A 22,151-nucleotide genomic window follows, 5' to 3' on the forward strand; every position below is an offset into this window, starting at 1 on the left:
GCCTCATATCGAATTTACCGAGTATCATAATTCCTCCAGGTGGTAAAGATACCTCGAGACAAGTGCTGGGCATAGAAGCCACAGGGCATAAATCTGCAAAGAAGGAAAAAAGCTAACCTTTTCAAACAATATGGCTTCTCTCTCACTTACCAACTTTACATTTCCCTGTATAGCCCCGGAAGATGACTGGTTAGCCAGAGATGGGTAAGATTCCTCAAAGAAGGAACAACCTAAGACAGGCACAGTCGCAGGGGGGCCATCAAGTGAGAATTTGGGGATCAACAGAGGTGAGGCTCAGAACCTCACCCCCCCCTGCTTTGAGAGAAATCTTCTGCATCCGTGGATGTCTTGCTGCCCTTGTCTAGCCTGGATTAATACTTAGTCCATAGGCACACCTGATCATCTGATCATCTACATTTGCCCTCTTACAGCACCAAACTATGTTTTCTACCTTTATCTTGCATCTACCTACCACTTCAGCATTTTATTAAAAATAAAAATAATAACAATAATAGAGGGAGAAATGTGGGATCAACATATAAATCAAGTACAAAAATCAAATGAATATTCATATTTGACCTGATTGTTTATAGGTCATAATGCATGATCAAAACCGAAAGTTTCTGTGATGAATGCCCTTGTACTGTTCACCATGTAAGAATTTATTCACTATGTAAGAATTCGTTCACCATGTAAGAACTTGTTCGTTATGCTTCAGAATATTGGAAACTGACGAGAATTAGGCTTGAGATGGATTAGTGATTGTACATTGAGCATTGACCCCCCTATACTGAATTTTATTTTTGTTAACAACCATTTGATCAATAAATATGAGAGATGCCCTCTCAAAAAAAAAAAAACTGGTTTGCCAAATACCACAAGAGATGTAGAGAAGCCTGACCTTCAAGAAATATAAATAAATTAAGAAAAAGTTTTAGAAAGAGATATTATTTGAAGTAAGTTTAAAAAGGGATAGAATTTTGATAAGCTAGGGGTGTCTGTAGGTATGTGTGTATGCGTGTGTTTCAGGTGAGGGAAGACATGGAGAGAGTCTGAATAAAGGACGGAACTCTAGGGGAACCGCAGTATTTAATTTTACAAGGACAGTAAAGGAAAAATAAATGAGATTAAATAGTAAGTTAGGTTAGATTATAAAAAGGTTTAAATATCAAACCAAAGGTTTTGGATTTGTGTGATTGGAAAACTAAAAGACAGGAAAAAGAACTGATTTTGTGATAAAGATGATTAATTTGATTTTAAGGACCACTGAAACAAGGGTCAGGGGTACCAGATTTTAGTCTTTCCAATAATTAGCCATGTGTTTTAAAGGTAATGCTATGTGCCTCAGTTTCCTTGCCTTTAAATGGGAGACTTCTAAGGTGGATTTTTACTAAGAGTTCCTTCTGTCTCTAAAATGATTATTAAGTAGCTTGTATTTCCAGGCAAAGCTATCCACAATATAAGTAGACATTTGGATCTAAATCTCCTAAGAGAAACTGAAGCTAGAGATTTAGATTTGGGAGTCAGTGGCACTGGCATTGCACCTGTGGGGATGAGTATTAATTTCTGAGCAAAAGAATTAAAGAAATAAAAACGAACCTTAAAAAATGCCTCTATGTGGGAATCTGAAAGAATAAAAATAACAGTGTGAAAAGTTGTCAAAGAAGCATGCTGGATTGGTGTCATGAAACAAAAGAGGAAAAGCAGAAATGGTACCTGTCTTGCCAATGGGTTTCAGCCCCAGACAAGTTCACTATGGATTCAGTGTGACCAAAGAAATTGACAGCAAAACATTCTTGGGGTGAAAGGGTTATACCCAACTTTATATCCAGGTGGCAGGTCAGTCACTAAAATCCCATTCACTCAGAGCGAGTCTGCATGTAGCAAGCCGGTCTCTGCCTCTGGGCCCCTCTGTCCTCACAGCCGTCCTCTGGGCCCCTCTGTCTGCACTGTCATCCCCTGGGCATCTCTACATAGTCATCCGGCACAGCCATCTTCCGGGCCTCTGTCCTTGGTGCTGCCACCACTCCAGCCTCTGCTCTGCTTTCCTGCAGCCTTGCAGCCCTGCCACTGTGTCATGCCCAAAGCATTGGGCAGAGCTCTTTATATAGAGTCAACAGCAATGTATTACCCACAGGTGTGCAGTGAGCTATCCAACCAGGGCCAGGTGAGAATCCTGGCCACAGGAACTCTCATTTTATCCACACCTATGTTCCAGCATTGGCCTTGGTCTTCTTTCAGTTTCTAGTCCACACTGCATCACACCTAGTTTTAACTTCTTTAGATGAGAGCTTAATGTCATTTCCTGAGAGGAAACTTTCCTAATGATCATGTATCTCCCATTGTTCCCTGTTGCAGAACTCTGAAGTCCCATATACCACCACCCAACTTTAAGCTTCATGAATTCAAGGATCCTGACTGTTTTGTTACATATGACATGTTTTATCTTTTATGTATTATGAGGATTGTATCTTCAGCATACAATGGGTGTTCATAAAATATTTGCAGAATGGATTTTTAAAAATCTCAATCTTTGCAGTAAAGTATAAAGGGAGGTCATCTACTAAGAAAGGTGGCAGTATGGATAGGGTCTGGAAGGAGAATAGAGATACTGAAAGTAATAACCTGAAGAGAAGATACAAGAAGTCATCAAAAGGCGATGAGTAAGTATTGCATCCATCATAGAGAAATTGATATGGTATCATCTCTTGTGTTAATAAGGTAAACTACCCCAGCAGGCAACTCTCAGAAGAGTTAACTCAAATATCCAATATGTTTATAAAATCTTCTCACAACTAATCTTGGAAAAATGAAAATTAAAAACAACAAACAATAACATTTTGAAATCAATAAATTGGCTAAATTGGCAAGTTTAATAATACCAAGTGTTAACAAGGGTGTGGGAAACCACGTACTTTCATATACTGCTGATGGGAATGCAAATTGCTAGAACCACTTTAGTGGTCAATTTGGCAATATCCTTTTACAGTTATGTTTAATTTTCAATGACAGTTGGCATAGCAACTCCCTTTGTGATTATATCCCCCTACCCTCTAATGACATTCCTCCAGTGGTTTTTTTTCAAAATTTTTTAACATCATGTCTGATTAATGTGGGTGGGCATCAATCACTGTTTTCAACCTTAGACTTGATTGAAATAATCAGAATTACTAAACTAGACTCAGAGACATTTCTGTATGAAGTAAAACTTAAGATAAAATGAGGAAACAATGTTTGCTGTTAATCAAATGTTACATACCTTTGGTAATAGAGAAATTATCAGGGATCTTCCTGTCCTTTCAAATTCTTTTGAGCTATAATTTAAAAACCTGTTACTTTTCAATACTTTGTTCTAGACCCATATTTCAGTCTTTTAAAACTCTTTATCTTTTTGATAAATATAAAAATCACCACTTAAGCATAGTATTCCTATATAACCCAGCAATTCCATTCCTAGGTAAACATGGACACAGACTTTTGTGCAAGTGCTCATAGCAGCATTATTCATAAGAGCAAAAAGAGGGGAAACAATCCAAATGTCCGCAAACTGGTGAATGGATAAACAAAATGCCATATATCCTTCCTTATGAAATGTTTGGCACTAAGAAGAAACAAAGTAATAATACATGCTACAACTTAGATGAATCTTGAAAATATGCTAACTGAAAGAAGGTTGTCACAAAAGACCACAAATTATACCTTTCTGTTTATATGAAATATCCCAAAAATGAAAATTCTGTAGATAAAGGACATAAATTAGTGTTTGCTTAGTGCAGGGATTAGGAATAGAGAGCAACTCAAATAAGAATGAAGTTTCTTTTTGGGTATTGGAACTATCCTAATATTAGATTGTGGTGATATTTGTAGAACTGTATACCTACTAAGAAGCACTTTAAATGGGTGACTTTAAATAAATTTGTCTCACTAAAATTTGTTTTAATTGTACTCTAGTTTTAGTATTGTTCAATATTCAAAATAAATATAACCAAGAACAAAAGAAAGGTACAAAGCTTTCCTTGCTTTCAGACTACATTAGCCTTCATGTCTCTCTCCTTAAAATTTTGTTGCCCAGTTGTCTCTTCTCTAGTTGGAAATTGCTTTTTTAAACTTAAGTCTCTGAGAGGACACCCCATTCTGTATTCACAACAGATTCAATGATAAGATAAGTAGGAGCAATTACTATTCAAATCCTATTTATGAGTCCTTTGTCCTGGGTAATGATGCTTGATTTCAAAATTTTTAAAAGATTAATTGGTGGTAAATATATAATTTTTTAAATCAACTTTTCCCTTTCTTCTTTTTCACTTTCAACAGTAAGGAAATTGGTAGCATTTTCACCCGTCTGGTGCCTGTTCTGCTTATGCTGCACTTAACTGTACATGGCCTAGAGGAGCAAAAGTTCAGTCTTACATTCCATCCTAGGGCACCTCCCTTCTCTAGTTTGGCCACAAACACTGAGAACTAATAGACTGTACAGACTGATGTTACTGAAATAGGAAAAGACAAGCCAACTGCCCCCTTGTGTATGGTATAGCATAGCCTTAGAATTAGCTTCTTCATGTGTAATATCTACATACTTGACTCTAATTTTGTAATTACATTTGTTATCTTGTACTGCAATGAATTTGTAGGATAAATACTTTCTAAGATGGAAGTTTATAAGTTTTCAGGATGTTAGGTTATTTGGCTGCATAGCATTTTCCCAGGGTATGAATTATATGTATATGGAGGTAGGGGACAGAAAACATCTCCTATAAAAATCGGAAACATTTACTGAAGAATATTGCTGCTACCACTGGTTAAATAAAAGAACTAGATAATAAATTCTATAAACATTTACACTTTATCTGCTGCACACAAATGGATTGAATAGTGGTGGTTTTTACCCTTCACTCTACCATGCTTACACACTTTGTGCAAGTAATTTTCTTCTCAACCGACATTAGTGGATGGGGGAATTGGAAGTTTCATTGCCACTGGAGTCAGCTTGCTTTGATAACCTCATTCCCAGATTTATTTGGAATGAGAGCAATTTGATTTCTTTTTAGACAGTGACTGCCTATCGTGTTGCAATCTGAAACCATATGGGTTCTTGTCACAATATGGAATGGATGGCATCTTGAATAGTGAAAATTATTTCCCAGGAGATAGAGAAAAACAATAGTTTCAGAGGTGTCAGCTGTTTTAAAGGTTTTTTTTAAACACTTCTTTTGCAAGCCCAAGTAGATAAAGATTAGGTTGAAGCCTACAACTGCAGATTAAGTTGTTTTTTAAAATCTTTGGTAAAATTCAAAGGACTGTTTCTGGGTATCATGACCTAAATGATAAATTTCCAGATCTTGATTCCTTTTTTCTTTCAACAAGTATCTAAGATTTTTCTATTTAAAAAGAAGTAGAACTATTGACATTGATGAATCTCCTGGGAGAAATTTCCACAAGCCACTGATTTAGGTGAGAATGCCGTGCAGTGGACTAGGTGTACTTTACATTAACTTGGAGTTCTGATTTCCTGTCAGGTCTCCTGTAAGTGTTACCTCATTTAATCCTTTTTTTAAATTAAGGTATTATTGATATACCTCAATATAAGGTTTCACATGAAAAAACAGTGTGGTTACTACTTTCACCCCTGTTATCATGACCCCCCCCAATACCCAACTGTAATCACTGTCCATCAGTGTAGTAAGATTCCACAGTCACTATTTGCCTTCTCTGTGCTACACTGTCTTCCCCCTAATCCCCCCCCCACACCATGTGTGCCAATCATAATACTCCTGAATCCCCTATTCCCTTCCTCCCCACCAGCCCTCCCCCACCCCACCCCTTTGGTAACCACTAGTCCCTTCTTGGAGTCTGTGAATCTGTTGCTGTTCTGTTCCTTCAGTTTTGTTTCATTGTTATACTCCACAAATGAGGGAAATCATTTGGTACTTCTCTTTTGCTGCCTGGCTTATTACACTGAGCATAATATCCTCCAGCTCCATCCATGTTGCTGAAATTGCAGAATTTGTTTCTTTCTTATGACTGAGTTGTATTCCATTGTGTATATGTACCACATCTTTATCCATTCATCTACTGATGGACACTTGGGTTGCTTCCATATCTTGACTATTGTAAATAGTGCTGCAGTAAACATAAGAGGTGCATACGTCTTTTTGAATCTGAGAAATTATATGCTTTGGGTAAATTCCTAGGAGTAGAATTCCTGGGTCAAATGGTATTTCTATTTTTCATTTTTTGAGGAACCTGCATATGGCTTTCCACATTGGTTGAATTAGCTTACATTCCCACCAGCAGTGTTGAAGGGTTCCCCTTTGTCCACATCCTCGTCAGCATTTGTTCTTAGTCGTTTTGATAGTGGCCATCCTTTTGGTGTCAGGTGATACCTCATTGTGGTTTTTATTTGCATTTCCCTGATAATTAGTAATGTGGAACATCTTTTCAGGTGCCTGTTGGCCATCTGAATTTCTTCCTTGGAGGATTGTCTGTTCATATCCTTACCCATTTTTTAACCCAGTTATTTGCTTTTTGTATATTGAGGCATGTGAGTTCTTTATATACTTTGGATGTTAGCTCCTTGTTGGATATGTCATTTACAAATACATTCTCCCATACTGTAGGATGCCTTTTTGTTCTGTTGATCGTGTCCCTTGCTGTACAGAAGCTTTTAAGTTTGATGTACTCCTATGTTTTCACTTTTGCTTTTGTTTCCCTTGCTTAAGGAGATGCACTCAGAAAAAACTTGCTCATGTTTATATTCAGGAGATTTTTGCCTATGTTATCTTCTAAGAGATCTATGGTTTCATGACTTACATTCAGGTCTTTGATCCATTTTGAGTTTACTTTTGTGTATGTGGTTAGAAAATAATCCAGTTTCATTCTCTTGCATGTAGCTGTCCAGTTTTGCCAACACCAGTTGTTAAAGAGGCTGTCATTTCCCCATTGTATGTCCAGGGCTCCTTTATCATATATTAATTGACCATATATACTTGGGATTATGTCTGGGCCCTCTAGTCTGTTCCACTGGTCTATGGGTCTTTTCTTGTGCCAGTACCAAATTGTCTTGATTACTTTGGCTTTGTAGTAGATCTGGAAGTTGGGGAGCGTAATTCCCACAGCTTTGTTCTTCCTCCTCAGGATTGCTTTGGTTATTTGGGGTCTTTTGTGGTTCCATAATGAATTTTAGAATTATTTTCTCTAGTTCATTCAAGAAAATGCTGTTGGTATTTTGATAGGGATTGCATTGAATCTGTAGATTACTTTAGGCAGGATGGCCACTTTGACAATATTAATTCTTCCTATCCATGAGCATGGGATGAATTTCCATTTATTGGTATCTTCTTTAATTTCTCTCATGAGTGTCTTGTAGTTTTCAGTGTATAGGCCTTTCACTTCCTTGGTTAGGTTTATTCCTAGGTATTGTATTCTTTTTGATGCAATTGAGAATGGAACTGTTTTCCTGATTTCTCTCTCTGTTAGTTCATCATAAATGCATAGGAGTGCAACAGATTTTTCTGTATTAATTTTGTATCCTGAAACATTGCTGAATTAAGATATTAGATCTAGTAGTCTTGGAGTGGATTCTTTAGGGTTTTTAAGTACAACATCATGTCATCTGCAAACAGTGACAGTTTAACTTCTTCTTTACCAATCTGGATGGCTTTTATTTCTTTGTTGTCTGATTGCCGTGGCTAGGACCTCCAGAACTATGTTGAATAAAAGTGGACAGAGTGGGCGTCCTTGTCTTCTTCCCAATCTTAAAGGAAAGTCTTTCAGCTTCTTGCTGTTAAGTAGGATGTTGGCTGTCAGTTTGTCTTACATGGGCTTTATTATGTTTAGTTACTTTCCCTCTATACCCATTTTGTTGAGAGTTTTTATCGTGAATGGATGTTGAATTTTGTCTAATGCTTTTTCACCGTATGTGGAGATGCTTATGTGGTTTTTGTTCTTATTTTGATGTGGTGGATGATGTCGGTGGATTTTTGAATGTTGTACCATCCTTGCATCCCTGAGATGAATCCCACTTGGTCATGGTGTATGATCCTCTTGATGTATTTTTTAATTCACTTTGGTAATATTTTGTTGAGTATTTTTGCGTCCGTGTTTGTCAGGGTTATTGGACTGTAGTTTTCTTTTTTTGTGGTGTCTTTGCCTGCTTTGGGTATTAGAGTGATGCTGGCTTCATAGGGTGAGTTTGAAGTATTCCCGCCTCTTCTACTTTTTGGAAAACTTTAAGGACAATGGTATTATGTCTTTGCTAAATGTCTGATAAGATTCAATGGTGAATCTATCTGGTCCAGGAATTTTGTTCTTGGGTAGTTTTTAGATTACTGATTCAATTTCACTGCTGGTAATTAGTCTGTTTAGATTCTCTGTTTCTTACTGGATCTGTCTTGAAAGGTTGTATTTTTCTAGAAAGTTGTCCATTTCTTCTCAGTTATCCAGTTTGTTAGCCTATAGATTTTCATTGTATTCTCTAGGAATTCTTTGTATTTCTGTGGGGTCTGTCATGATTTTTCCTTTCTCATTTCTGATTCTGTTTATGTGTGTAGATTCTCTTTTTCTCTTAATAAGTTTGGCTAGGGGTTTATCTATTTTGTTATTTTCTCAAAGAACCAGCTCTTGGTTTCATTAATTTTTTCTATTGTTTTGTTCTTCTCAATTTTTTTTTTCTTCTCTGATCTTTATTATGTCCCTCCTTCTGCTAACTTTGGGCCTCATTTGTTCTTCTTTTTCCAGGTTCAATAATTGTGAATTTAGACTATTCATTTTGGATTTTTTCTTCCTTCTTTAAATGGGCCTGGATTGCTATATATTTTCCTCTTAGAACTGCCTTCGCTGTGTCCCACATAAGTTGGAACATTATGCTGTTGTTTTCATTTGTGTCCATATATTGCTTGATCTCTGTTTTAATTTGGTCATTGATCCATTGATTATTTAGGAGCATGTTGTTAAGCCTCCATGTATTTGTGAGCCTTTTTGTTTTCTTTGTACAGTTTATTTCTAGTTTTATACCCTTGTGATATGAGAAGTTAGTTGGTAGAATTTCAATCTTTTTTTAATTTACTGAGGATCTTTTTGTGGCCTAGTATGTGGTCTATTCTGGAAAATGTTCCATGTGTTCTTGAGAAGAATTTGTTTCCTGCTGCTTTGGGGTATAGAGTTCTGTAGACATATGTTTGATCCATCTGTTCTAGCATGTTGTTCAATGACTATGTGTCCTTACTTATTTTCTGTCTGGTTGATCTGTCCTTTGGAGTGTGTGGTGTGTTAAAGTCTCCTAAAATGAATGCATTGCATTCTGTTTCCTCCTTTAATTCTGTTAGTGTTTGTTTCACATATGTTGGTGCTCCTGTGTTGGGTGCATAAATATTTATAATGGTTATATCCTCTTGTTGGACTGACCCCTTTATCATTATGTAATGTCCTTTATCTGTTGTTACTTTCTTTGTTTTGAAGTCTATTTTGTGTGATAGAAGTACTGCAACACCTGCTTTTTCTCTCTATTGTTTGCATGAAATATCTTTTTCCATCCCTTGACTTTTAGTCTGTGTATGTCTTTGGTTTTGAGATGAGTCTCTTGTAAGCAGCACATAGATGGATCTTGCTTTTTTGTCCATTCTATTCCTCTGTGTCTTTTGTTTGGTGCATTCAGACCATTTACATTTATGGTGGTTATTGATAGATATGTACTTATTGCCATTGCAGACTTTGGATTCGTGGTTACCAAAGGTTTAAGGGTAGCTTCTTTACTATCTAACCATCTAATTTAACTCACTTATTACACTATTATAAATACAGTCTGATGATTCTTTATTTCTCTCCCTTCTTTTTCTTCCACCTCCACTCTTTATATGTTACATGTTTTATTCTGTCCTCTTTGTGTTTCCCTTGACTGATTTTGTGGATAGCTAATTTTATTTTGCAATTATTTAGTATTTGGTTGGTCTACTTTCTTTGCTGTGGTTATATTTTCTCTGGTGACATGTATTTAGTCTTAGGAGCACTTCTGTGTAGAGCAGTCCCTTTAAAATTACACTGTGGAGATGGTTTGTAGGAGGTAAATTTCCTCAACTTCTGCTTATGTGGGAATTGTTTAATCCCTCCTTCAAATTTAAATGATAATCTTGCTGGATACAGAATTCTTGGTTTGAGGCCCTTCTTTTTCATTCCATTGAATATATCTTGCCATTCCCTTCTGGCCTATAAGGTTTCTGCTTAGAAGGCTGATGATAGCCTGATGGGTTTTCCTTTGTAGGTGATGTTTTCTCTATCTCTGGCTAATTTTAATACTCTGTCCTTGTCTTTGATCTTTGCAATTTTTATTATTGTATGTCTTTGTGTGGTCCTCCTTGCGTCCCTTGTGTTGGGAGATCTGTGGACTTCATGGTGTGAGAGACTATTTCCTTCCACAGATTGGAGAATTTTTCTGCAATTATTTCTTCAAATACACTTTCTATCCCTTTTTCTCTCTCTTCTTCTTCTGGTACCCCTATAATGTGAATATTGTTCCATTTGGATTTGTCACACAGCTCTCTTAATATTCTTTCATTCCTAGAGATCCTTTTCTCTCTCTCTGCCGCAGCTTCTCTGTATTCCTGTTCTCTAATTAATATTCCATTAACAGTCTCTTCCACCTCATCCCATCTACTGTTAAAGCCTTCCATTCTTTGTTTCATTTCTGTCTCCCTCCTGAATTCATCCCTTAACTCTTGCACATTTCTCTGTAGCTCCGTCAGCATGCTTATGACTTTTATTTTGAATTATTTTTCAGGAAGATTGGTGATTTCAATCTCACCTGGCCCTCTCTCTGGTGTTTGAGGCATTTTGGACTGAACAAGGTTCTCCTGCCTTTTCTTGGCGATGGAAATGGTCACAGGCAAGTGGCATGTGTGTCAACTGGGAGAACAAAGTCACCTCCTGCTTGCTGGTCTCCTTGCCCATCTCCACTGCCTGTGCTGTTCAGTTGCAGGCAGAGCACAGGTTCTGGGTCTGGGTCTGGGCCAGTTAGCCGCACACAGGGAAAAAACCCTGTGTGGTTGCTGTGGGTGGGTCTCCTCCCCTTCTGGTCTGCAGCAATGGATAGTCAGCAGGTTTGCTTACAGTTCTGGCTGGGAGTAATGGACATCAGACTGCTTATCATGGTAAGGGGCTTCAAAGCTGTGTTGCCACCCGGTGGGTTAGGGTGCCTGAATTTCCTTATAGTTCCCAGCCTGCTGGGCTGAGTGTACGTGGATGATTTTGTACACCTTTTAAACCCTTGTCCCTTCATGACTTCTAAAATGCCTGCTTTTCTTTTGTCCCAGGGCAGCCTGCTGTGGTGACCTGTTCACAGTGTTAGTCTCGGATTTTGCTTTTCCATTCCTCTAATATCCAGTACACTATGTAATGTGTGTCTGTGCTCCTGGTTCAGATTACTTGGGCTGGTTATTTAGCAGTCCTGTATTTCCACTCCATCCCTACTCTGATTCCCTTCCTCCTGCCAGTGAGCTGGGGTCAGGGGAGTGCTTGGGTCCCACCAGGTCATGGCTTTGTATCTTACCCTTTTCCATGAAATGTTAAGTTCTCACAGATGTAGATGTAGCCTGGCTAGTGTACTGTAGCTTCTGGTCACTTTTTTAGGAATAGTTGTATTTGCTGCATTTTCAAAACATATGTGGTTTTAGGAGGAGATTTCTGCCACCCTACTCATGCCACCATGTTGAGAATATCTGACCAAAAGGTTTTTATTTTTAAATAGCAGTGGCTTCAGTTGGCTTTTCTAACTGCCTGGGTATAGTTAAGAAAATGGGTATAGATTTTGGATTCAGTTTAATATCCATAGGACAGTTTAATATCCATAGGACAAATACAAACACAAAAGCTTAAAAAACAAGTGCATTCTCTTATTTGTATATGATATATGTGTAGGAACTTCATGCATAAATAGGGTAACTGGAGGTTTCTTTTAAGGTGAGATGAAAAATAATAGCTTTGTTTCTGAACATATGTTTTGATCTAAATGTCAAAGGTTATGGTTGTGATCTTGATTAGCCCATGGTGGTTTGTAGTAGGTGGGTGCCTGTTTCAGAAGAACTGGCCATTACATATGAAATAGCACTTACTTTTATAATCCTACAGAGAAGATTTCATATTGAGCCCTACTCATTCATTTTTCACATAGCTCCTGTGGTGAAGAGGGTTGATTTCTGTGTTGCTTTTGGTATTTGGCAATTTTTCCTTTGGTAAACTGTGTGTGCAAGCCATAATCCTTTAACCTTGAGTCTGAGCCCTAGGCTATTTTATGAAAAGAGAATCTTTGTTACACTATGTGGCACAGAGAAGGATTGTGTCAGTCAGGGTCAACCAGAGAAACAGATCCAGTAGGATATATGTATATTATAAGATGTATTACAAGGAGATGGCTTATACTAGGCTAGTCTGTAGTTCATAGGCAGGCTGTCAAGAATATCAGGCTAGAATGCTTAGTTTACATACAGGCTGAAGCTACTGTCTACAGGGGGAATTTCTTCAGCTCTGGGGAAGCCCCAGCTTCGCTTTTAAGACTTTCCAGGAAATTGAATCAGGTCCAGCTAGGTTACCTCAGGTATGAATTTTAATGGCATATGCAAAATACCTTCACAGCAATACCTAGATTAGTGTTTGATTGGTTCACTGGCTAATATACCTAGCCAAGTTGACATATTAAAAAAGACCACCCTGTCCCACCCTTTGTCAACTTGGCACCCATACACATCTCCTTAAACTATACTTAATCCCCAAATAAAGATAACAGAAAAAGGCATAGTTCCACTTAACATGATACAGTTAATCCCATTCACATACAACTGAAAATATGCTAACCCTTTCCCCAAAAGAGGATGTGATGTAAAGGATAGGGGAAAAAAACAAAGAATATTTGGTTAATATATGTATACAAACATATACATAACAGTGAGGAATACTCATAAATATTACAGTCCTCATCTCTGCAATGGGCCACATGACTGTGGCTGGTATTTACAACTACTTTCTTCCACTGCCCATTCCATATTCCCTCTGCTTTCAGCAAACACTTCAGGTGGTCATGGTTCTTTTCCCATTGGGGTGACCCAAACCTTCATTTCTGAAGAGTCTGGGCCACTAGAATTGGGTTGCTGTAGTTTCTCATTGACTTTAATCATAGAATATAGACTAAGAGACACCCTAAGGGATCTCCTATATTCCAGAGATACTCTTCCTTTTCTCCATTGGGTAGTAGCAACCCATTTTCCTCTTGTCATCTGTGATCAATCAACCCAGCCTGTACAGTAACCACCATCTTTGGCTATTGATTCAAAGGTATGAGGAATGGCCAAGTGGCAGTGTCAACTTCCAGTTCAATGGAATCAATGTTGTCGCCTAGTGGAAGCATTCCTCTCTTTAGAACTAAGACCTCTAGACCAACAAACCCTAAGGTCATAGGGAAGGGAAGCAAAATTTTGCTAGTGTATGTCTCTGGGAAACAGTGAATGGAGCCACTCCCATTTCCATCCTTTCTTTCCTGAACCTATGAATCCTGGCTATAGGAGAAACAGCACTGCATATTGGACACTGATTTAGAGCATCCTAAAGGACCTTCCCCAGTCCCACAAGGTACTGCTTTCTAACAGGCACTGGAGCTGAGTCTTTAAAGACAATTTTTCTGTTCTATCAAGAAAGCAGCTTCAGGATGATGGTGAATATGGTAAAATGACTAAATTCTATGATCATGGGTCCATTGCCATACTTCATTTACTGTGAAGTAAGCTCCTTGATCAGAGATGAACTTATGTAAAATACCATGATGATAGAGCATTCTGTTAAGTCCATGGATTATGATTTTGGTAGAAGCATTATGTACATAAAAGGCAAATCCGTATCCAGAGTAAATGTCTTTTCCAGTAAGATATATCTCCAGCCCTGACAGCTACTTGGGATACCTATAATCTTTCAAGTGAAAAAATATATAGAGGGAAGTTAAAGATAAACAAGGCTGGAATGAATGCCGTTACTGTAATGGTTAGTGTTGGAGATAGTATATACTCATGTTTTTATTAGTGTGATCAGGGCGTCATAACCAAATACCAAAGACTGGTGTTTTGAACAAGAGAAAGTTAGTTATTTTCTCACAGTTCTGGAGTCTGGAAGTGTGAAATCAGAATGCCAGCATGGTCAGGTTATGGTGAGAGGTCCCTTCTAGACTTGTAAGTAACATCCTTCTCACTCTCTCCTCACGTGGTAGAGGAAGATCGAGCAAGCAATGTCTGTTCTGATAAGGGCACCAATTCCATCATACGAGCCAACTCTAAGGATCCCATCTAAACCTACCTTCCAAACGTCCCATCTGTAAATATAAGTACCATCACATTGGGAATTAGGGCTTCAACATTTGAATTTGGGGGATGGTGCATTAATTCAGGCCGTCGTGTGTGTACAAAAATACACAAAATAGATATATACAAAAGTAAATATAGGTTAATAAACATAACATATATTTCCTAGTAATGTCTTCCTAGAGGACCTAGAAGCAGTGATACCCAGTAGCAGTGAGCACACCCAGCACTCAGATCTTGGTTTCTAAATACCATCCTCCAGTAAAAGAAAGTGGGACTCCTTAGAGGAATGGCTAATTATAGTAATGATGAGGCAAAGAAAATGAAAGACGAGCCTGAAGCCAGAAAGCAAAGTTCTTAAAAATCAAAAGGATATGGGAATGTCAAAGGGACACAGGAGCCAATCTAAAAGAGCTTCCAATGGCTAAAGCTGCAACAATTTGAGCAACAAAACAGGTAGCATGATGTTGTACTACAATCCAAATTATAAAATAACTGTAGATGAGTCCATACCAAATAAAGAGTCCAATATAAGTAAATGAAAGAAAAGAACAAATTTTCCTTCAGAAGAATTCCAAATAATTTAAGGAAATAATTCTCCCTCCAGGAGGTAGAATCCACTCTGTGTGTGAGCTAGATTCATTCCCAAGAAATAGGTTGTGGAAAGGTGACAGTGGAGAAATACCTTCATCAGATGATCAAGATTAACATCACCAATGAAGTCCATGTTATAGGAGAAATAATGGAAGAAACCAAGGACACTGAAACTCAATGTATTAAATCACAATTTCTTTAGGTAAGGCCCAGAAATCTGTTTTTTCAGAAAGCTGATAAATGTCTAGTTTTGGAACCAGTTAGACAAGATTCTTTCTTTGCTCAGGTTATGCTTGTTGTGTGAAGTAATTTTTAAGTCTTACATGTCCTGCTGTAATGTAACTGATTTCAGTAAACATTTTATTATAATGCTTCTGTCATTATCTTTAGCAGATAGTTTTGGCATATTTTTTGTGGTCACTGGAGATTCATAGTAGTATCAAAATTGCCCTAGCTTTCCAGAGCAGGTATGTTCCAACAGTGGCTGAGTAATTGTATGTGAAGTCAGCCTTTTGAACCATGGTTTCTGATTCCTTGATTCTGTTTTTGTAGAGCCTTTGAGCAACGTAAAAGGAGCTTAAATCGCTAAATGAATGAACTAATAGAAATAATGCTTTCATGATTTGTTTTTCATGGCCAAGTGGTTATTATATACTTACTTTATACTTAGTAATTCCCTGCTCCTACCTCCCACTTTTCTCCAACAAGCAATCCAGCATGACACTTAGCAGTGACAATTTTGATGTATCACTTACTGCACAGAAGTATTTTTGCAAAACAGCACAATTCAGTAGAGACCAATTTTAAATTGCAGAATTTAAAAACTAAGGTTCATTTGATAATGCCAGTAGTGACAAATGTTATATGAGAAAAAAACATGCAAAGGATTATCTTTGTGTAAATTATATATAACTGTTAACATTAAGATAGCGTGATCGATTTCCTCTAAAATAGTCATACTGGAGTAGTTAAAGGCTTTTGTTTTATCCTTATTCTCTAGGGCTTTTCTTACTGGTGGAGGTTTCTGTGTCAAATGGGTGCCAGGTTATAGCCCATACAGACTATAAGAAATCCACATTTTTTTTGGTATTATTAATGTACAATTACATGAGCAACATCATGGTTACCAGACTCCCCCTATTATCAAGTCCCCACCACATACCCCATTACAGTCACCATCCGTCAGCATAGTAAGATGCTATAGAATCATTACTTGTCTTCTCTGTGTTACACTGCCTTCCCCGTGTCCTCCCCCCACTACATTATGTATGCTAATCATAATACCCCCTTTTCCCCCATTCCCTTGTTACAAGCATTCTGTTAAATTTATCAACTCCCTATAGCATTTTGCATATTCTGCTATCATATCACCTGCCACACTATGTATTCATTGTTGAGCTAGCTATCTCTTCTTGTTTACCATAAATATTCAAAGGTAGTCAAATACAAAACTGATACATAGTAGGCTCTCAGAAAATATTTATTGGATAAATAGAAATAAAATTTGTATTGCTGATTTTGGAGTGGGAAAATAGATCTGATAATAAATGGAATATTTCATTTTTGCAATTTTATTCTTTGTTATTTTATCTCAAAATACTTTTATTAACAGGTCCAATTCTGGAGAATATGAAGACTTAGTTGAGGCATTTAGGAAAATTATTTTTAAAAGTTCTAAGCAGTAGGGTTATATGCCATCTGGTCTTATAAAAGTTGGTAGCTAAGTATGCACAAAAATGGGGAATAGAAACTCTCACAACACAACAAATCATGAATTCTTTCATTCAAAGTAGCAGGTAGAATTTAAATACTAGCTCACTGGACCTCTTTAATCACTTAACACACCCGTGGATTCATAATATTCCATTTACAGACCAAGCAGACCATTTTTTCTAGATTGATTCATTGAGATAACAGCTAAAACAAGTTAAAATCCATCATCATATCCCTGCATTAATTTTAGAATGAATTTATGCAGTGTTAAATGGACATTTGTTTTTATTGTCTCAAAGATTGAACTTTTCTTCCAGTAAAGCAGAATAATGTATATGTATGGTGTTCTAACTTGAACAGTACATAAGGATTAGTAAATAAGGTTCCATTAAAAATAGTTGTAGTGTAAGTAACATGTGTCCCGATAGCATTTCTAATGTCCATTAATGCTTAATTCTGAGGAACAGAGCTCATTTTACTGAACCATTTAGTCAAACCGTGTGATTATTTAGAAAGTTAATTCATGCATACTAAAATCTAGCTTAAGTAATGCAGAGGGTAGGAGGTAAAACTCTATGGAGACAGTAGGCCTTTTTGTTATTTAATGATCAGCCATAATTAACTTGCAAATTTGAAATAATTAGAACAAATTAAAGGTATTTAACTTTGCCTCCCTAAAGAAAAATTCAAATCGCACCAAATACAGCTTTAAATTATTCAAATCTCAGAGGTCTGGGCTAGATTTTTTTTTTTATAATGCCTTTTTCTATGATGAGAATACCAATCTACATTTGTCAGAAGGCATCCTATCCTATCAAATAATTGTTCTTTGTGTTTAATAAATGACAGCTATTCTTCTTTGTATTCCAGTCTCCCAAGACTACATCAGCAATTCTGTGGCATTTTAATTCAATAAAACAAAAGGTTAATGTTTTTCTACTTTTTAAGGAATGCAAATACAAGTGGTATTCAGCTGCTCCTGAATGACATTTAAAATTTGCCATTCAAGTGCAGACAGACTATCGCGATATGAGATTAGGGCAAAATAGAAAAGTTCAGGGAGCTTTGGATTATTAAAATTTTATTGGACTTGAAGAACTGAAAATGTTTTTTCCTTTCCCCATCCTAAATCAAGGCTTCTCAGAGTTGCCCGTCTAGTATTTTATAATATTAAAATATGAAGATATAGTTCAATAAAATCTTAGTAATTTAAGTGACTTATATAATTGGCAGTCCTGTAAATGTCAACAGTTTAATCCTTTTTCTTTTGAAGGCTTAAATTTGATTATTTTACCATCACTTTAACAACTACCACAGATGCTAAATAAGAATAACAGGAAACTATTCCTAATAATTTCATTATATCACTGAATGATGTCCTACGTTAGTCATAGCTACTCAATGAATTTGTGCACATTTTACCTGTACTGTATGAAGTGGTAAACACTGATGATCTGATAGCTAGGGTTTGACTTTATGGTGCCTCACACAGAATGAATGGTACAAAGTACATGGTAAGTTGATCTTTTTTTTTAATATCTGTGAGACAGGGATCATGAAAAAAGGTAAAGCAAGATAATTACAGTCAAAGCAATGTAACTGTGCAAAGAAGTTCCTATCGAAGCTATGTGTTAAGCATTATGCAAAGTCAGAGTCACACCAATTCTCTAGGGTAAAGATACCAGACAAGGAATGTAGACATCTTCAGTGAGATCAGTTAAAGCTCAAAAAGCCAGGAGCAACTTGGCCTGGAATGTTTGAGTGTTCCACAAATAAAGAAGAGTATCAGCATAACCCATGACTTCACTGTATCAATTAGATCATGACACTGTAAAACTTGCCTTAGCCTGCTAAAAGGCCCAGCTTATTTTTTACTGTACCTGTGTGCTGTTTTCCCTTCTCTAATCCTGATCAAGGAATCTGCAACCTAGGCGAAAGACTAATTTGGTAAGCAATCCCAACTATAAACAGCCCAAGAAGTCAAGATTCTTAACACACTCTCTACCAAACAGACAACAACCCAGTCCACCTTGGGGCAGGGCAGGCGGTTTTATAACAAGTCTGCACCCCTAGTCCTTTACCCCCATTCCTGAAATTGCTCAATTGCACATAAAACCCCTAGATGACAACACAACCATGGACTCTCTTGTCCCCTCCTGGCATGAACCAGGAGCTCTGTCATCTCACTTTATCTCTCAGTAAAAGCCTCTACCTTGCTCTCCTACCTTGAGTGTTTGTGAAGTTCATTCTTTAGCTCCATGAACAAGAACTCCGGCATCCTCTTGGTCTATGTTATTTTAGAAATAATGCATAGTTATTAATTTTGATACATCTCAGTAAATCTGTTTCTTTGTAAAATTTTTTCTGCTGTTTTATTTTTTAATCAACTTTATTGAAATATAATTTACATTTAATAAAATGCACACTTCAAGTTTGATGTGTTTTAACGAATATATATGTATTCGTACATATATATTAATACAGGAAGTGTCCTTCACTACAGAGGGTACTTGGTGCCACTTTGCAGTAAGTTACCCCACAAACCCATGACCCAAGCAACTATCTTAAGTGATAGTTTTGAATGTTCTAAATCTTCATATAAATGAAATTATACAGTATGTGTGTATCTGGCATTTCTTACCATATGTTTTGGGTATTTATGCATGTTGCTACATGTTTCATTAGTCCATTACTTTTTAGTTTCTGAGTAGTGGTTCATTGTATATTTATTCCACAACTTATTTATCAATTAATTTGTTACTGGGTATTTAGACTATTTCCAGATTTGACCAGGAAAAAAAAATGAACTGCTATAAACATTTGTGTTTAATTAAGTCTTTTAGTAGACATATTTCCTTTCTCAATATCTAGGAGTAGAATTATTGTATCATGTTGTAAGTTTATTTTTAAGATGTAGGAAACTCCCAAACTATTTTCCAAAATTATGCCATTTTCTGGTTGATTTTAACTGACATTTTTAAATTTTTTGTGACAGTGGATTATATTTTCTTTCTGTGTCTGGCAATTTGTCTTATATCCTGGCTATTATGAATGATACAATCAGAGATGTGGATTTTATTATAATTCTCTGAAGGGCATTGATTTTTGCTCTTTTCAGTAATTTAACTACCTGCTAGTCACCTTAAACTTAGATAGGTTTAGTTATATGTTTTGCAAGGGCAGTTCTCAGAAATGCCTAAGGTGTTTCCCAAGCCCCTGTAAATTGGTAAGACTCAATCTCCAAACTTTTTCCTCCCTGTATTTTTTGTTGTAGCTTGATTTTAGATTTTGGTAGAGATTTACAGGAAATCTTTGTCTAGAATGTGGACTTTCTGGTGTCTCAGCTGAAGTCCTCAACATTAACACTATCTCTCCACTCTGTTCCAGAACTCCAGTTTCTCCCAGCATTACCCAATTTGTAGTATTTCTCTATTTCTGTATTTCTATTCTGCCTTTCAACTTTGTAGCAGCCACTTTTTGGTAAGTCTTGCAGTGAAAAAGAAAACAACAGAGAAAAATCTACAAAATTAAAATTTGTTCTTTGAAAATATAAATAAAATTCATAAGCCTTTTTACTTATAACCTATTATAAAGAGAAAAACAAATTAACAATATCAGGAATATCAGAAAATATCACCATAGGTTCTAATAACATCTTCTTAAGTAATTAATATTATGAACACTGTTTTGCACATTTCATAATTTAAATGATATAAATTCCTTGAAATTGACAATATACCAAAATTGATACAAAAAAACTAGAAAATCTAAATAGACTGAAATCTGTTAAAGAAATTTAATATCTAAGTAAGAAACTTCTCGTACGTAAAGCTACAGACCTATAAGACTTCACTTGTGAATTCTGCCCAACATCTGAAGAGATATTATAAATCTTACACAGCTACTAGAACAGGATTTCTCAGTCTTGGCACTACTGACATTTTGGGCCACATGTATTGGCACTGTTCTGTGCATTTAGGATGTTTAGCAGCATCCCTGTCTTCTCTCCATTAGTTGCCTAGTGCTCCCCAACCCAACTGTGACAATGAAAAACCTCTGCAGACATTGCTAAGTGTTCCCTGTATAGCAAAATCCTCTCCTACCCAACTTGAAAACCACTGAACTGGAGGATGAAAGAAATTTTTCCCAACTCCTTTTGTGAGACCTAAACCAAGTGAAAGCATTAGAAGAAAAGAAAATGACAGACTACTCTTCCTCACAAACATAAATGCAAAACAAAAATGTCTTTAACAAAATATTAGCAAATTAAGTCCAGGAATATATAAAAAGGATAATTCAGCATGACTTCAGTAGAGTTTATTCTGGGAATGCAAAATTTATTTAACATTTTAAAACCAGTGTGATTTGCCATATTAACATAAAACAGAAGAAAGCATCGTCTAAAACAGATGTGGAAAAAGTATTTACCATAACTCTTGCAGTGATCATTATAGGGGAAAAAGTGACCTCATCAAACTAGTTATCTGCAAAGAGAAAATGAACAAAGGTATCTTTTTAATCATGAATTCTTTTAGAAATAAAGTAAGGCTGTCCACTCTTAACGACTTCTATTCAACATTCCGCTGGAGGTCCTAGCTAGTATTATCAGGCATAAGAAATATTAGAAAGAAATAAGTAAAACTCTTTACTCTCAACATGTCTACATAGAAATATCCTAAGGAACCTACAGAAACAACTACTAGAATCATTAGGTGAATTAACACACTCATAGAATTCAAGTTCTACTAATAATAATCAATTTTATTTCTTATGTTACAACTACCTATCATAGCAATAGATATAAAACAGCAATTAGAATATGAAAGAAAGTATTTACAGTAGAATCAAATACCTAGATAATTTAACAAAAATGTACAAAATCTACATTGATCACTACAAAAAACTGCTATGCAAATTTAAGAAAAGTTAAACAGAATGAAAGGTATACTATGTTCTTGGATTGGAACACTCCTTACTAAGGTGTCAGTTTTTTATCCAAATTAAAGCTTGGATTCAACTCAATTTCAGTCAAAATACCATCATACTGTTAGAGAATTTGACAAACATTCTGAAATGTGTATGGCAATATAAAAGACAATTCTTGCTATTTTAAACTAAGAATTGGAAGGCTTATGCAATCTAATTTTAGGCACATAAATTTAAGTTATAATCAACATAGGTTGGTATTCACATTTAGATAAGTAGATCAATGGAACAGAGTAGAATCTAGAAATAGACTCCCACACTGATATGTGCAATTGCTTTTTGACAAAGGTGCCAAGAAATTCTGTGGAAAAGTGAGTCATTTAGATGAAAACATGTAATGGTGATAGAAAAAATGTGAACCTCAATCCCTACCTCACATCATACCCGGAAATCTATCATCAAGTGTTAGAGCCTGAACCACAGAGGAAGGCAGGTTGGCACAGAATATCAGAGCTTATGCAGGGTAGGGAGTGCTTTTATATCAGGGACTGTATTGGTATAGTGTGTTGGAACTTGAAACTTGACCTG

General features: G+C 36.4%; 1 protein-coding gene across 8 annotated transcripts in view; it reads left to right on the forward strand.

The window, feature by feature from the left end:
* KIAA1328 (KIAA1328 ortholog) overlaps positions 1-22,151 on the forward strand; it is a 356,434-nt gene that overhangs the window by 254,424 nt on the left and 79,859 nt on the right. For 7 of the 8 annotated variants that reach the window (XM_073212937.1, XM_073212929.1, XM_073212930.1 and 4 more), the window contains one exon: positions 10,772-10,876. The exons of the other annotated variant lie outside the window; for it this stretch is intronic. In XM_073212937.1, coding sequence (XP_073069038.1) covers positions 10,772-10,876 — 105 coding nt within the window. The remainder of the gene's footprint in view (positions 1-10,771; positions 10,877-22,151) is intronic. 8 annotated transcript variants of the gene reach the window in all.

This window comes from Manis javanica, chromosome 9, assembly GCF_040802235.1.
Source record: "Manis javanica isolate MJ-LG chromosome 9, MJ_LKY, whole genome shotgun sequence".
Classification (NCBI taxonomy): domain Eukaryota; kingdom Metazoa; phylum Chordata; class Mammalia; order Pholidota; family Manidae; genus Manis; species Manis javanica.